Below are 16,542 nucleotides of genomic sequence, written 5' to 3'. Positions count from 1 at the left end.
TTCCGTGCGCTGCTCTGGTTCACCAGAAGCGGCTTAGTCATGCTGGCCACATGACCCGGAAGCTGCACGCCGGCTCCCTTGGCCAATAAAGCGAGATGAGCGCCGCAACCCCAAAGTCGGCCACGACTGGACCTAATGGTCAGGGGTCCCTTTACCTTTATATATATCTTGTTAAAACTTGGAATTGCACATTTATTTATTTTTTAAAGCTTTAGCATCCAGCACGCAGCACATTACAGTCGCTAAATGGGCAAAATAAGTTAAGTGTTTCTCCAAGACGCTCTGCAATATTCAGGTGGCCGGTGCGGGGGGGGGGGGGATTTGGCATACCAGCCCACGCCTGATAATGATTTGACCCATGGAGCCCATCTTTTATTCCCGCCCCATCCATTGTCTCCCATCACCACGGCTGCTTTTCTCAGCGGCGCCTCCTTTTCCTGGGTTCCGACATGTCTTAACATCTGTGTTCCTTTTCCTCCCCTCTTATCTCCAGCCACCTCCAAAGCTGCCAAACGGGGTTTTCACTCAAGAGTTCCAGGAGTTTGTAAATAAATGGTAAGCATTTGCTTTCATCGGTGTGGGGTGTTCAAACTCCAGTGGGTTGAGAGGGGAAACACCTTCTCTTCCAAATGCACACGGCCACAAATGCCGCAGTTCCCCAGGCTTTCCGGGGAGCGAGAACCGGTCTCTGCCAATGATATTTTCTCCCATTTACAGTTTTACGCAACAACTTGTTAACTTGTACTGTGCAATTCTATCCATGTAAACTCAGGAGTAAGCCCTCTTAACTCAGAGAAGCTTATTTCCAGGTACTTGTTTGAGGGGGTGTAGGATAGAGCCTTCATGACTGGGGTGTCCTCTAGATCAGAGGTCGGCAACCTAAGGGCGCCATTCCCCCCCCCCACGACATTTGCCGCCCTCTCCTTCACCGCAGCAGAACCTCCTCCGTCCTCCTGGTGCAGCAAATCGCCAGCCAATTGTCTGCTAAGGTTTGAGGCCCTGGCCAAAGGGTGAGCGGCGGCTGTGCGTGGCCGAGAGGAGGAAGGGGGCTGGGCTGAGCTGGCTGAGTGCATTTTCAGCAGCCCCTCATTGGAGCAAGCTGTTTGCCGCCACCGCTTGTGTGTGCTTATATATATTTTGAGGGCATAGCTGTCAATTGTCCCTTATTTGAAGGGACAGTCCCTTATTCCAGCGCCATGTCCCGCTGCTGTCCCTTATTGATGGATGTCCCTTAAATGATGTCCCTTAAATTTCAAAGGAAGCAGCTCCTCTCCCTCCCTGCCGGCCAGCGAGGAGGGAGGCTCCATCTGTGTTGCTTGGCTGTGTTGCTCACCCAATAAGAAGTCTAAGAATGACTGGGGGGTGGTGCTTGCATGCCTTGTGTGTGGCTAGTTAATGCAAGCTGAGGGGGGTTTTGAATGCTGGACGCCATTTTGTTGCGCATGCTGCTGCAAACTTCGCAGTGCAAAGCCAGGCCGGGGAGCCATCTTAAGTTGAGGCTCCATAGGCCTTGTGGTGCATGTGATTCAGATTCTATTCAGTTGAACCTGTGGTTACAAAGTTGGTTGGACAGTGTTCTCGAAGCTACCAGCATGAGTTTGCCCAGACTGCAGGAGAACAGGAAGACTGGAGTGCCTGGAACAGGTGAGGCTGCAGGTCCCTTATTTTGGCTGCTGGTCCCTTATTTTCAAATCTGTAAGTTGACAGCTATGTTTGAGGGTGGGGGTGAGTTAGTGCAGCCAATGGAACTGTACAAGGCTGTTGGCTCTGGACGCACCCAAAGTATGGCAGTGCTGATAACCTAAAGAGTGTGGTCTTGCAAAGGCAAACTTTGTCTGTTTAAAAAAGAAAACTGATTTCTTTCCTCCTCCTTGTCCCACACAGCTTAATTAAAAACCCTGCTGAACGGGCAGATTTGAAGAAGCTGATGGTAAGTCGATAAGGATTCCATATATGCACAGTAAGGGCCGGCCCACCCCTGAGGCAAGGTGGTGCGACCGCCTCGGGTGGCAGGATCCGCAGGGGCAGCAGACCCGGCCTCCAAGGAACGCTTCACCAGCAGCTGCATCACCCTGCCTCAGATGCCAAAAGGTTTTGGGCCAGTGCTGCTACGCATGTTGCGTCAAAATGAATTCAGAATCTCAGTTCACCTCCCAGCAAATGCAAAGTTCTTCCATTGGAATCAGCTAAGCATTTTGCATGTGATTATTACCCCTTTTCATATACCGCATTTTTTGCTCTATGAGACTTACTTTTTCCCTCCTTTCCTGCTGGTGTTGACCTTTAAAGCCCTAAACGGCCTCGGCCCAGTATACCTGAAGGAGCGTCTCCACCCCCATCGTTCTGCCCGAACGCTGAGGTCCAGCACCGAGGGCCTTCTGGCGGTTCCCTCATTGCGAGAAGCAAAGCTACAGGGAACCAGACAGAGGGCCTTCTCGGTCGTGGCGCCTGCCCTGTGGAACGCCCACCCATCAGATGTCAAAGCAATAAATAACTACCTGGCATTCAGAAGACATCTTAAGGCAGCCCTGTTCAGGGAAGTTTTTAACGTGTGATATTTTAGTGTATTTTTGGTTTTTATGGAAGCCACCCAGAGTGGCTGGGGAGGCCCAGCCAGATGGGCGGGGTACAAATAATAATAAATTATTATTATTATTATTAAAAAGTAAGGGGAAATGTGTGTGCGTCTTATGGAGCGAATGCAGGCTGCGCAGCTATCCCAGAAGCCAGAACAGCAAGAGGGATCGCTGCTTTCGCTGCGCAGCGATCCCTCTTGCTGTTCTGCCTTCTGAGAATCAGCATATTTTTTTCCTTGTTTTCCTCCTCCAAAAACTAGGTGCGTCTTGTGGTCTGGTGCATCTTATAGAGCGAAAATACGGTATTTCTGTTCAGGGCAGAATGGCAAATGGCTGGGCATTGATGGATGGAAGATGTATCTCCATTCCCCCAGCCTCCAGAACAGGTGTGGGGAACCTTTGTCCCACCAGATGTTGCTCCCATCAGCCCCAGGAGGCATGGCCAGGCTGAGGATGATGGGAGTCGTAGTTCAGCAACACCTGCAAGTCCTAAGATCCCCCCCCCCAACACTGCTCTCAGACTTCACCCAGGCACCGCTCCACAAGCTCTGAAGCTTTATCTTCAACTCTGTCTGGCCTAGAAACTCAACACATGAAATGGAAACCGAGGTTGCTCCGCGCCTTGCAATACAGTGGTGCCTGGCAAGACGAAAAGAATCCGTTCCGCGAGTCTCTTCATCTAGCAGTTTTTTCGTCTTGCGAAGCAAGCCCATTAGCGGATTAGCGCTATTAGCGGCTTAGCGGATAAGCGGCTTAGAAAAAGGGGGGGGGGAGTTGGAAAAACTCGCAAGACATTTTCGTCTTGCAAAGCAAGCCCATAGGGAAATTGGTCTTGCGAAGCACCTCCAAAACGGAAAACCCTTTTGTCTAGCGGGTTTTCCGTCTTGCGAGGCATTCGTCTTGCGGGGCACCACTGTATTTAGACGCACACTTTACGATGCCGCAAGTTCGCCTTTGCATTGCCCTGGCATTCTCGGGAGCTGTTTCCCGGGGTTGTTGAATTCTTTAATCCATACCAGATTCCTCAGTTGTCTGTGAAGGGCTCTATAGCGGGGGCTGGGGAACCTTTGGCCCTCCCGGTGTTTCCTGGACTACAACTCCCATCACTCCCAAGCTGTTCTTCGGGGTGTGGCTGATGGGAAGTGGAGTCCAGCAGCAGCCGGGGCCCCAATTGTCCCCTAGCCCTGCGCCAGGTCATTCTTGCTTCAGTGCAGTGACATTGCCCCACAGTGGACAGTGTGCTCAGGTGGTTCCGATCCCCAGCAGAGCTACAACGTGACTCTGTGCATTCGTTGGATCCCAGTTCTGAGCTACAGTTAAAAGGGGGAGCAGCTTTCATGCCAGTACCATCAGCCTGACTTCCCCTAATTGTTTACTTTACCCCCTCCCCTCCACAAACAGCAACGCAAAAGCCTGTACTGCAAATACCCACTAGCTTTTTCCTACCTGTATGCTTGCGATTTGCCCACACCTGAACAACCACCGTATTTTTCGCTCTATAGGACGCACCGGACCATAGGACGCACCTTGTTTTAGAGGGGCAGAACAGGGAAAAAAATTATCCCCCTCTCTGCGCAGCGCCCCTTCAGCGAAGCGGCAGGAGAAGCGGAGCCCCTTCCATTTCTCCTCCCGCTTCGCTGAAGGGGCGCTGCGCAGAGAGGGGAAACTGCGCAGCGCCTCTCCAGCAAAGCGAAGCCAGGAGAACGAGAGGGATCGGTGTGCACCGATCCCTCTTGCTCTCCAGGCTTCAGGCGGCTATCCGCTAGCCTTTGGAGCGTGGCAGGAACTCCCGCTGTGCTCCGAAGGCTTGCGGGTAGCTGCCTGAAGCCCCCGGAGCGCAGCGGGAGTTCCCGCTGCGCTCTGGGGGCTTCAGGCGGCTTCAGTGAAAGCAACGCGAAGCCTCCGGAGCGCGGGGGGAGCTCTCCTTCTGCGCTTCGGAGGCTTCGCGTTGCTATTGCTGAAGCCAAGGAGCCTGCATTCGCTCCATAGGATGCACACACATTTCCCCTTAATTTTTGGAGGGGGAAAAGTGTGTCCTATAGAGCAAAAAATACGGTATATCTGTTACAGAGCCCTTTGCTGTTTTGAGGGTGGGGGTTGGGGTCCTTCCAGTTGTCCTTATTGCATCTTTACAATGTCTTGTGGCTCCTGTTCTTTTTTTCCCCAAAAAATTACTGATTTTCCCAAAAAGTTTTTTAGACAAAAAAACCTAAATCTCAACCATATTTAAACCAAACTTAATAACATTGTTAAGTGACTTCCTCGTATCCCCCTGGTTGAATTTCATTGTATATCATTTTAACGGTTTTCCAAAACCAATATTCTTATAAAATTAACTTCATTACTTAACATCTTTCTTTCTTTCCAATTCAACATTAAACATATTAACTCATCATATTACATATTTAAATCCTAGGCCTATCTGGTACTTGCTAGCTTTTCCGATTAATTTAACTTAACGTATTTTGGCTCCTGTTCTTCTTGTGCAATCTGGATTTATTGATTGCAATCTGGATTTATTGATTGAATTTATATACCGCCCTATACCCGGGGGTCCCAGGGCAGTGCACAGAATAAAATCAAGATATAAAACGACAAAAGTACTGTGTCCAGTTCTGGGCACCACAGTTCAAGAAGGACACTGACAAACTGGAACGTGTCCAGAGGAGGGCAACCAAAATGGTCAAAGGCCTGGAAACGATGCCTTATGAGGAACGGCTAAGGGAGCTGGGCATGTTTAGCCTGGAGAAGAGGAGGTTAAGGGGTGATATGATAGCCATGTTCAAATATATAAAAGGATGTCACATAGAGGAGGGAGAAAGGTTGTTTTCTGCTGCTCCAGAGAAGCGGACACGGAGCAATGGCTCCAAACTACAAGAAAGAAGATTCCACCTAAACATTAGGAAGATCTTCCTGACAGTAAGAGCTGTTTGACAGTGGAATTTGCTGCCAAGGAGTGTGGTGGAGTCTCCTTCTTTGGAGGTCTTTAAGCAGAGGCTTGACAACCATATGTCAGGAGTGCTCTGATGGTGTTTCCTGCTTGGCAGGGGGTTGGACTCGATGGCCCTTGTGGTCTCTTCCAGCTCTATGATTCTATGATTCTATGAAAATACCTAATAAAAATAGAAACAACAACCTGGTAGCCGCCACCCCCCCCCCCAAAAAAAAACCCCTCATTTTGAAAGGGCATAAGGTGTAAATCAGATCAACCAAAGGCCTGGTTATAGAGGAACGTTTTTGTGTGGTGCCTAATGGTGTATAATGAAGGCGCCAGGCAAACTTACCTGGAGAGAACCTTCCACAGATGGGGAGCCAGTGCAGAGAAGGCCCCGTTCTCGTGTTGCCACCCTCCGGACCTCTCGAGGAGGAGACACACGAAGAAGGGCCTCAGAAGATGATCTCAGGGTCTGGGTAGGTTCATATGGAAAGAGGCGGTCCTTGAGGGAAGGGGTTCCCTGAGTGGAAGCAGCAATAATGCAGTAGCATTGGGGAAGCATCACAGAACAAGCTGGAAAAGTGCCCCCCCCCCCCTTGGGATACCTTTACTGGCTCAAGAGCATGTTGTAGAACAACCGGCAAAAATGCACTAGCCAGGGGGTGTGGGGTTGTGAATGGAAGCTGCAGCAGGCCCATTAATCAGCATCCCAATCTCCTTGCGACGGCTCCGAAGACGACAGATTGACCAGGCAAATGCTAGCAGCACAGGAGGCGTTTCTTGCTGAGACTGTTCTGTATCAGTAATTGCCGGTAGGACCAATCTGTTGCTGGTGGGATTCTTTCCCACCTCTGACCAGTCACACCAGTGTCTCCAAAATGTCTCGGAGGAATCTACAGTGGTGCCTCGCAAGACGAAAAGAATCCGTTCCGCAATTCTCTTCGTCTAGCGGTTTTTTCGTCTTGCGAAGCAACCCTATTAGCGGCTTAGCGGCTTTTAGCGGCTTATCAGTTTAGCGGATAAGCAGATTAGCAGCTTAGAAAAAGGGGGGGGAGGAAAAAAAAGTCGGAAAAACTCGCAAGACATTTCGTCTTGCGAAGCAGGCCCATAGGGAAATTCGTTTTGCGAAGCGCCTCCAAAATGGAAAACCCTTTCGTCTAGCGGGTTTTCCGTCTTGCAAGGCGTTCATCTTGCGGGGCACCACTGTACTTTTCACCTTGAAAGCAAAGGTGTCGGTTGGAAATAAGGCATTTTAAAAACAAACCAAAGGCACCTGCTTTCTGCACAGCTCTTAAGAATTCTAATAATAATCATAATAATAAATGATGATGATGATGATTTATTTATACCCTGCCCATCTGGCTGGGTTTCCCCAGCCACTCTGGGCGGCTTCCAACAATATTAAAATACAATAGTCTCTTAAACATTAAAAGCTTCCCTAAACAGGGCTGCCTTCAGATGTCTTCTAAAAGTGTGTTAGTTTTTTCAATGCCCCAGAACATAATTCCTCCCCATATCCCACGTTAAAACCCGGATCTGGGATGGATTTCGAGAGATGGCAGGTTGCAGGGAAGACCGTGGCATGGGTCAGAGCAGGCATAGGCAAACTCGGCCCTGCAGATGTTTTTGGACTACAACTCCCATCATCCCTAGCTAACGGGACCAGTGGTCAGGGATGATGGGAGTTGTAATCCCAAAAACATCTGGAATGGCCGAGTTTGCCTATGCCTGGGTTAGAGCAAACTTGGATCTCCAGCTGTTTTGGGACTACATTTCCCACCATCCCTGGCAACTGGTCCTGCTAGCTAGGGATGGTGGGAGTTGTAGTCCAACAAGACCCAGTTTTGAGAAACGCGAGGTTTGAGAAATGGGTAGGCCTATGGGGGCAGAAACGCCATCTCTGCAGAGCACCCAGCCCTCCTTTTGCTCCAGCTCCATCCTCGAATCGGTGAGTTTTACAGAACAGCGTGAAGGACCTCTAAGACCTCAGGCCTATTTTGGCTCACCAGTTCGGCCCCCAGAAGCCATTTCCCCAAAACTGCCCACCTATTACTGAATTTTAATATTTTGTTGGAAGCCGTCCAGAGTGGCTGGGGGAGCCCAGCCAGATGGGCGGGGTAGAAATAACACCGTATTTTTTGCTCTATAGGACGCACCAGACCATAGGAGGGGGAGAACGGGGGGGGGGGGGGAATTCTCCCCCTCTCTGCTCAGCGCCCCTTCAGCAAAGCAGCAGGAGAAACGGAGCCCCTTCCATTTCTCCTCCCGCTTGGCTGAAGGGGCGCTGCGCAGCTCTCCCTCTCTGCTGAAGCCAGGAGAGTCTTGCTCTCCCGGCTTCAGCAAAAGGAACCCAAAGCCTTTGGAGCGCAGCGCGAGTTCCCGCTGCGCTCCGAAGGCTTCAGGCGGTGCGCACCAACCCCCTTCGCTCTCCAGGCTTCAGCAAAAGCAACGCAAAGCCTCCGGAGCGCGGAGGGAGCGCTCCCTCTGTGCTTCGGAGGCTTCGTGTTGCTATCGCTGAAGCCAAGGAGCCTGCATTTGCTCCATAGGACGCACAAACATTCCCCCTTAATTTTTGGAGGGGAAAAAGTGCGTCCTATAGAGCGAAAAATATGGTTTGTTATTATTATTATTACTATCGATCGCTGGGCGAGGTCAGTTCTGCATTGGCTGTCCCTGCCAGTTGAGAAAAATGGAGAGGGAGGGGGCGGTTAAATCCTATTGAGGCTGTTTCGTAGAACAGGATTGATTGAGGCCTTCTCACAAGCTGTTGAGTGGAGAGCTCGATTCTGCTCGGTGCTGCTTCAACACACCCGGGGAACAGACACCCTCAGGAGGTGATGGACTCGCCCTTCCTTGGAGGTTTTTAAGCATGGGGCCACCTGTCATGGATGCTTTATCCAAGACTCTTGTATTGAGCCAACAGTGTGACGCGGCAGCTAAAAAAGCCAATGCAATTCTGGGCTGCATCAATAGGAGTATAGCATCTAGATCAAGGGAAGTAATAGTGCCACTGTATTCTGCTCTGGTCAGACCTCACCTGGAGTACTGTGTCCAGTTCTGGGCACCACAGTTCAAGAAGGACACTGACAAACTGGAACGTGTCCAGAGGAGGGCAACCAAAATGGTCAAAGGCCTGGAAACGATGCCTTACGAGGAACGGCTAAGGGAGCTGGGCATGTTTAGCCTGGAGAAGAGGAGGTTAAGGGGTGATATGATAGCCATGTTCAAATATATAAAAGGATGTCACATAGAGGAGGGAGAAAGGTTGTTTTCTGCTGCTCCAGAGAAGCGGACACGGAGCAATGGATCCAAACTACAAGAAAGAAGATTCCACCTAAACATTAGGAAGAACTTCCTGACAGTAAGAGCTGTTTGACAGTGGAATTTGCTGCCAAGGAGTGTGGTGGAGTCTCCTTCTTTGGAGGTCTTTAAGCAGAGGCTTGACAACCATATGTCAGGAGTGCTCTGATGGTGTTTCCTGCTTGGCAGGGGGTTGGACTCGATGGCCCTTGTGGTCTCTTCCAACTCTGATTCTATGATTGCAAGGGGTTGGACTGGATGACCCTCGGGGTCCCTTCCACCTCTGTTCTATGATTCTCTTAAATTTCCTGCGGGGAACACAGGGGCCAAGCTGTGTATCTCTTGACACCTGTGGCCCTCCAGATATTGATGGGAAGCAGCTCCTATTCATCCCGGCCATGCTGGAAAGAGCTGGGCGTCCCAACAGCATCTGAGAGCTGCAGGTTCTTCCTCTCTCTTACGGAGTCGGGTCCCTGGCTGCTTGGCTCCCTCCGCAGGCCACGGCAGGAGTGTTTCGGTGGCTGTGTTTGTGCAAGCTTGCTGGGACTGCAAGCCATGCATTTCGCTTCTAAGTGACGTGAGTCTAGCCCAACTTTCCACACCAAGTGAGCTGCAAGAGTACCTTGACACTAGAGTCTGTAGTTCACACAATGCCTTGTCGTGTGGGGAGCAAGGTCAAAATTTGACTGCCACCCCCAGTGGCTTCCCATAGTTGGCTAAGCAGGGTGCAGGGCTTTGGGAAGAACTAGGACCTGTTGGCGCCCTCATGCCTCATTCCTAAAGCCCAGGACCTTGTTTGCCCAAGGAAGCAGGGTGTCAGATGTTGCTGAGGGCCGCCAGAAAGACCTTGAGGGCTAGAGGCTTCCCTACTCCGCTAGCTGATTTGGCGAAGATCTGGATATGCATAAGCTTCTGCCCATTTCTATAATAATACTAAATAATAATAAATTTTATTTATACCCCGCCCTCCCCAGCCAAGACCGGGCTCAGGGCGGCTAACAACCAATAATAAAAAACAAGTTGATTAAAATACAATTTAAAAAACAAGATTAAAATACAACATTGAAACATTAAGATGCAGCCTCTTCACAGGAGGAGAAAGGAAAAAAGAAAGAGGGGGAGGGAATCAAACTGATTCCAAGCCAAAGGCCAGGCAGAACAACTCTGTCTTACAGGCCCTGCGGAAAGAAATCAGATCCCGCAGGGCCCTGGTCTCATGGAGCCAGTGTTGAAAAGGCCCTGCCTCTGGTTGAGGCTAATCTGACTTCCTTAGGGCCCACGACCTCTAGGTTGTTGCTATTTATAGACTTTAGGATCCTCCGTGGGGCATATCGGGAGAGGCGGTCCCATAGGTACAAGGGTCCTAGGCCGTTATTTATTTGTTCATGAAATCTCTACCCTGGCCTTTCCTCCCAAAGGAGCCCAGGGTGGCAAACGTCAGAATGTTAAAACAGTGCCGTATTAAATAAGTAAATAAACTTCCATTACGATAGGATTACTTAAATTCACTGGTTGCCCCTTTTTTCTCTTTCTTTTTAAACCATGGGGTAACACAAAGCAACTTAACAATAGGTGAACACCGAAACCGGAACAAAAGAAACGTCTAAAAAGATGATCCTGTTTAGGCGTGATCGAAACGTCCCACCCACCTACCCAAGGAAACTGCAGGTAGCTAGGAGCCCAAGGCCTGGCGGAAAGGAAATGTTCTTTTGCCGGGCGGCTGTGTAATTATGGTGCCGGACAAGCCTCCGCAGGGAGGGCATTCCACAAGCAGGGGGCCACCACTGAAAAGGCCTGTTCTCATGTTGCCACCCTGGAGGGAATAATAATAAAAAAATAAATCTGAAAACATACTATGCCTTGTAGGCAGAGCTTTGCGGGAAGGTTTCTAAGTGTATGTTTTGATGTTTACACCTCCTTTTCCCCCCTCCTTTTCCAGAATCACGCCTTTATCAAGCGCTCCGAAGTGGAAGAGGTGGATTTCGCCGGCTGGCTGTGTAAGACGCTGCGGTTGAACCAGCCCAGCACTCCCACCCGCACCGCCATGTGACCGCCAAGCAAGCCGCCTTCTTCCCCTCTACTCCTCCTCCTCCTCCTCCTCTCGTGCATCTTGCTTGTCTGCTGTCGTCTGCCACCCTTCAGCAGAAGAAAAGAACCCGCCTCTCGGCCAGCGTCTCCTCCGCGACCTTTTATTCTTTATTTTTGGCTCCGGAACAGCAAAGGCGCCGCAGTTCGGAAGCTGCCCAGACATCAAGAGCAGAAAGCGGGCTTGCTTCACCCTCTTCCTGTTTCATTGTTCGGCTCCATCCCTCTCCCCACAGCTGCGTGTGGATCTCTTCAGAGCTTGTGACTCTGGGCAAGGGATTGGGGAGGGGGCGGGTTGTGTACAGCAGCGGCGAGCTGCTTTTTCTTTTTACGTTTTGTGTCACCAGTTTTGGGGGAAAGGGACAGGCTGCGCCTTCTTTCTTTCTGTGCACCTGCTTCCTGGGCGGGGGGCCTGAGAGGCGCAAGGTAGGCTTGCCGGACGGGTGCTGCAGTTAGGTGGAGACATGTGGAGCAGCTGGGCGGAAGCGGGCCGATTGGCCAACGGAGCAGCGTGGCAGCTTCACCGGCCTGGGTCCTTCCTAGCTCCTGCAAGAGGACCGTGCGATTTTAAGGAAGTTTGTGTTTGGTGGTTGAGAAGCTAGCAGTCAATTCCTTCCCATTCTCTCCTCCTCTTCCCCTCCCCACGGTTTCTGCATTCAGTTTCTTTACAAGAGAAGTTTTTAGTTCCGCTTGCCCTCTTTGTGTTTGTGGGAGAGGGAACGTCCACGTCTTCAAGGCGAACGTGGAACCGTCTTCACGTGTGTATGCGTGTGTAATTTTTACGTGCAAATGCAACACGCGCACCGAGGGGTTTTACCCGGCGCTAGTCGTGCTTGGCGTAGACCCGCTGAAATTTGCGGACGTGCCCATTTTGTGTGCCTGCGTTTCGGTGGGTCTGTTCTGGGTTGGGCCTCGCTGGATGCAGCCCCACCTGTGGAAATTGTGTCGTCATAAATCATGTAGAATTGGGGGGAGGGGGGGGCAGCAGTCCACACGCTGCTTCTCCAAAGACGTGACGGTTTTAAAGCCATCTCCTCCCAGTCTTAACAGAATGCTTTATTTCTGAAATCAATGTGCACTAACTCGCCGAAGTGGAGGGTGGAGGTCAGTAGTCCTCTGCGGGTATTTATTGGAGAAGAATCACAGCTGCTAATTCTTGACGGCGGAGCGGACGCAAAGGCCGCCTCGTCCTCTCCAGCGCACGCTCCGTGTGTGTTATTCCTCGGGCCTTGTCGCGGAGGCATCGCTCTCCCGATAAAGATGCCGTCGGTTTCTGCCTCCTTGGTACTGGCGTTGTTACGTCTCTGTTTCCGAGTGTGTGTGATTTAATGGTGAAAGAGCCCTGTGCTGCAATTGGATGCTTCTCAGTGTCTTGTTGATGCTGCTGCCCTCCCTAGCTCAGAGGAGCCCTCACCTCTGGAGCAGGTGAACTTGGAAGCAAAGCTGTTGGCGGTGGTTAGGCTGCCTCTCTCCCCTCCTGCCCCCCCCCCCAGTCCTTCGGCTGCACCTCATCCCCAATCTTAACAGATCCTTCTTTAAACTTCCATCTCTCTCTCTCTCAAACTCCCCCCCCCTCCTTCTTTCATTTCCAGTTAATTCCTTTACCATTATTGGCTTTTCGCTCTCCAGGTAACTGAAGGGGAGTGTATGAGCGAGACCCAATACACACTTGCCCTACAGCCCATTTTCTTTCTTTCTTTAAAAAAAAAAAGCATGAAAAAGGAGGGTCAGGTGCTTCAAAGTTCTCCAGCACCTCGCGGTCGATAAGGTTTTGTTCTCCTTGAATACCGGGCCCCTCTGCCATTCTGGGAAGTGTGGGAATGGGCGTCCAGCCGGCCATCGTGCCCAACCCCCACCCCTTCAATCCTAGCAGGTAAGGAAGCCACAGCTGGGTGGTTGAACCAGGTGGAGTCCCCAAATCGGGGCTTGCTGAGGGGGATGTTGAAGAGGCGCTGGCCATGTTCTGTCTTTGCTTGGGTTTGTGCGACTTGGGATGCAGGACTTGGTGCAGGCCGAAGCAACCGGCGGGTGGGCTGACGGACGAGTCACTCGGCCACAACGGAAGCCAGCAGCTTGCAGTGGTACCACCGCTTTCCTGTTAGCTCACCTTGCTAGGAACCCTGCAAAAAAAAGCCACAACATTTAAGGTGAAGCTGCTTTTAAAAGACACGGCTGCCTTGAGCTCCCCGACGCAAGGGATTAATAAGTTTTCCCCAGCCTGTTTTGGCACATGCCTCTCGAAAGGTGGCAGAGCCGGTGGGTATCTTGGCATCCGTGCACGGCACGACTGGCTGGCATGGTTGCCAAGTGCTTTGGGGGGAGAGAAAGGCTTCTCTGCTTTAAAAGGGTAACCCAGGCATAGGCAAACTCAGCCAGTTCGGCGACCGAATGCCTGCCTCCGGGAGTCTGCACCATGATGTCTCCCAACATGTTTCCCAGAGCGTCTCCATGTGGGTAGGGGAACTTTGTGGAGTCCCTTGGGGGTGGGATTTTGGAATGCCTTCACAAAATTTCCAGAGGTTATTGGGTTGCCAAGAGCAAAAGGCTCTCCCTCTGTCGGCACTGTGACCTGAAATCCCTGGGACTTTGCAGAGATAGGTTCTAACATTTAGCCACAAGTCGGAGGCGCAATTCTTGATTTTGGTGAACTGGGCTGGTTTCTTGCATTCAGGACTTAGTGGGGCAAGGTGTTTTTTCATCTCTCCCAAGCCCTTCTCAGAAATCCCCTACCCCACTCAAAAAAATAATAATAATGCACTCTTCTCTCACCGAATCCTCTCCTCATATACTCATTTTTGCTTTCAAGAGTCTGCAAACTTCCTTCTGTTTCTCGGTGGCTTGTCTGTGAAGGATATTTGACTATCAGTGCTTTCCATTGATTCTCACCCGGTTTGCAGGGCAAAGATGTAATCTTTGCACGAAACTTTGAGAGAGAGAGACTGAGCCCGTGTGTGTCTCGTGGCTGCGTTGAGTTTTTCTTCTCTCCCGCAACCCCCCCCCCCCCCGGACTGCTAGCATCTGATATGATCTAAAAGGGGCGGCGAACAGGACCCCCGCAAGCCGACGAAGTCTGCTGGGAAGATAACCCAGGCCAGGGGAGAGACCCTGTGTTTTTACCCACTCCCCACTGATCCATGTTTTGCTGCTGATTGTGGATACGGAATATACTGGGTATGGAACGAAAGCAAAATAAAAACGGACTCTGCATTTTATTTCCCCTTCTAAATAGTGTAAGCGATTCGATCGTGGATTTGAAAAGAAACACAGCGTTTGGGAGGCGTTCCACCCCACCCCTTTTAACCTCGCAGTTGCTCTTATTTGGTGTGCTTTCTAAGCGAGACTGACCATGTCGTCTCCGTCTTCATGAAGCAGCAAGGGAGGAAGATGGGTGGATTATCCTGTGGGGTGGAGATTTACTACGCATGTTTTCTCCCCCTAGAGCAGCTGGGGGGAACTTGCAAATTTCCAATCCTCTTTAAGCGGACCGAAGGAAATGGGAAGAGACCCCCTTAGCAGATCTATAGGCGACATTTCTTGGGTGGGATGGTCAGCGAGGGGGAGGGATTTTGTGACCCAAGTCCTTTTTCCTCAAACTATAATTTGAAATTCATTACCGCAGCCAGATCTCTTCCACTTTGACACTGTCAGACAGCTGATTTAATTCCCCCCCTCCCCTCACTCCAAGTGCAAATGTTAGTTTTATCAAATGGGGTAACTCCTGAGGATCTGAATGTATAATATTCAGTGTTTGAGTTGTCAATGAACTTAGTGGGATCATGTGATCTAATTACTGTACTTTTTTTTTTTTTCATAATGCTTATATATATCTGAACAGTGAGGCTTTTGCTGGGTGTGTGTGGGGGGGTGCATTTTACGGTTCAAAAAAGATTTTTTTGGTTATGTTTCCTTTTACGGCTTTGGTTTCTTGGGGAAGGGGATTAAGAATGTGCTGAGCATTTTGACGGTGCTTTTTTTTTTTTTAAGAAACTATTTTCACCATGGGGAGATGAAATAAATGGCACTTTACATTAAGAAGCCTGGTTTCCTGTGGATTTTTGTTCGCAGTGTGTGAGCTGAGAGGCCAAGGAAGGGCCCTCCAAAGGCCTCAGTTATGCTTTGTTTTGCAAAGTTTTTCTTAGTTTATCGCCTATTAGTACAGCAAAAAATGGGTAAGCACAACCCACCGTTGTTAATAATAATAATAATATTTTTTTATTTATACCCCGCCTTTCCCAGTTCAGGAAACCGGACTCAGGGTGGCTAACAACAAATTTAAAACACTTAATTGATGCTACAAATAAAATAAAATACGATATAAAGCGTAAATAACAATAAAATCAAAAATCAATTTAGGGGGGAAATCCATCCAATAAACAGTAGATCATCACTAGGACTAGCTGGCTAAATTAGTCCCACTTGGGCCAGCGAGTAATCGTTACAAAAAAGGGGAGGGGGAGGGAAGGAAGGGGAACAAAAGATCAGGCTAAGTTCAAATTGAAACCAGGCGAAATAGTTCTGTCTTACGGTCCCTGCGGAAAGAAGTTAAATCCTGCAGGCCCCTGGGACAGAGCATTCCACCAGGTCGGAGCCATCACTGAGAAGGCCCTGGCCCTGGTGGAGGATAGTCTGACTTCCTTGGATAGCAACGAACATTAAGGCCGTAACACCAGCATACAAAAATCAGCATGGAACAGTTAGGCAGAGTGGATCATAAGGAAGCTTCCCTGTAATAAGTCAAACTAGCTCAGCACAATCGTTCCTTGGAAGTCGAACGGAATCCATTCCAGAAGTCCGTCTGTTCGACTTCCAAAACGTTCGGAAACCAAAGTGCGGCTTCCGGTTGGCTGCAGAAAGCTCCTTTTGCAAGTCCACCACACATGAAAGAACATTCCCTCCAACTCTTTGCATCTCCAGCACTTGCCGTATTTTTCTGTCCATAAGACACCCCCATGTATAAGATACCCCCTATTTTGTGGGGCTCAAGATTTAAGAAAATGGGGGGGGGGACACTCCGTGTATAAGACGTCCCCTAATTTTGGACATTTTTTTTTAGGGGGGAAACCTAGTCTTATGCAGTGGTGCCTCGCAAGACAAAAATAATCCGTTCCGCGATTCTCTTCGTCTAGCGGTTTTTTCGTCTTGCAAAGCAAGCCCATTGACGGATTAGCGCTATTAGCGGATAAGCAGATAAGCGGCTTAGCGGCTTAGAAAAAGGGGGGGGGAGTCGGAAAAACTCGCAAGACATTTTCGTCTTGCGAAGCAAGCCCATAGGAAATTCGTTTTGCGAAGCACCTCCAAAACGGAAAACCCTTTCGTCTAGCGGGTTTTTTGTCTTGCGAGGCGTTCGTCTTGCGGGGCACCACTGTACATGTAAAAATACGGTATCTGATTCCGGATTCCTGATCTGAAGCCGGAGTTAGATAACACCTGCAAATCATTTTCATGTAGTTCTCCTTCACATTCCGAATTTGTATTTCCACATCCCAATCATTTGGATGACTTGAACCAAACACAAACCAAACTAGCGACAAAGATTGACTGGAATCACCGCAGTTCCTCTTTGTTTTTGTTTTTTTTAAATAATATTTATTAACTGTTTAAAAATTACAAAAAAGAAAAAGAATTGAACAAAACAATACAGTACAA

At 49.8% G+C, this 16,542-nt stretch overlaps 1 protein-coding gene across 1 annotated transcript in view; it reads left to right on the top strand.

Moving 5' to 3' along the window:
• MAP2K2 (mitogen-activated protein kinase kinase 2) overlaps positions 1-14,931 on the top strand; it is a 46,672-nt gene extending 31,741 nt beyond the window's left edge. The window contains exons 9-11 of the mRNA XM_079960819.1: positions 494-555; positions 1,885-1,930; positions 10,751-14,931. Of these exons, the coding sequence (XP_079816945.1) occupies positions 494-555; positions 1,885-1,930; positions 10,751-10,861 (219 nt within the window). The 3' untranslated portion in view covers positions 10,862-14,931. The remainder of the gene's footprint in view (positions 1-493; positions 556-1,884; positions 1,931-10,750) is intronic.
• The last annotated feature ends 1,611 nt before the right edge of the window (positions 14,932-16,542 follow it).

Source organism: Podarcis cretensis (genome assembly GCF_951804945.1).
Source record: "Podarcis cretensis genome assembly, chromosome: 18".
Taxonomy (NCBI): domain Eukaryota; kingdom Metazoa; phylum Chordata; class Lepidosauria; order Squamata; family Lacertidae; genus Podarcis; species Podarcis cretensis.
Note: the sequence above shows the minus strand (reverse complement) of the source record. Positions and strands in the feature narration are given on the sequence as shown.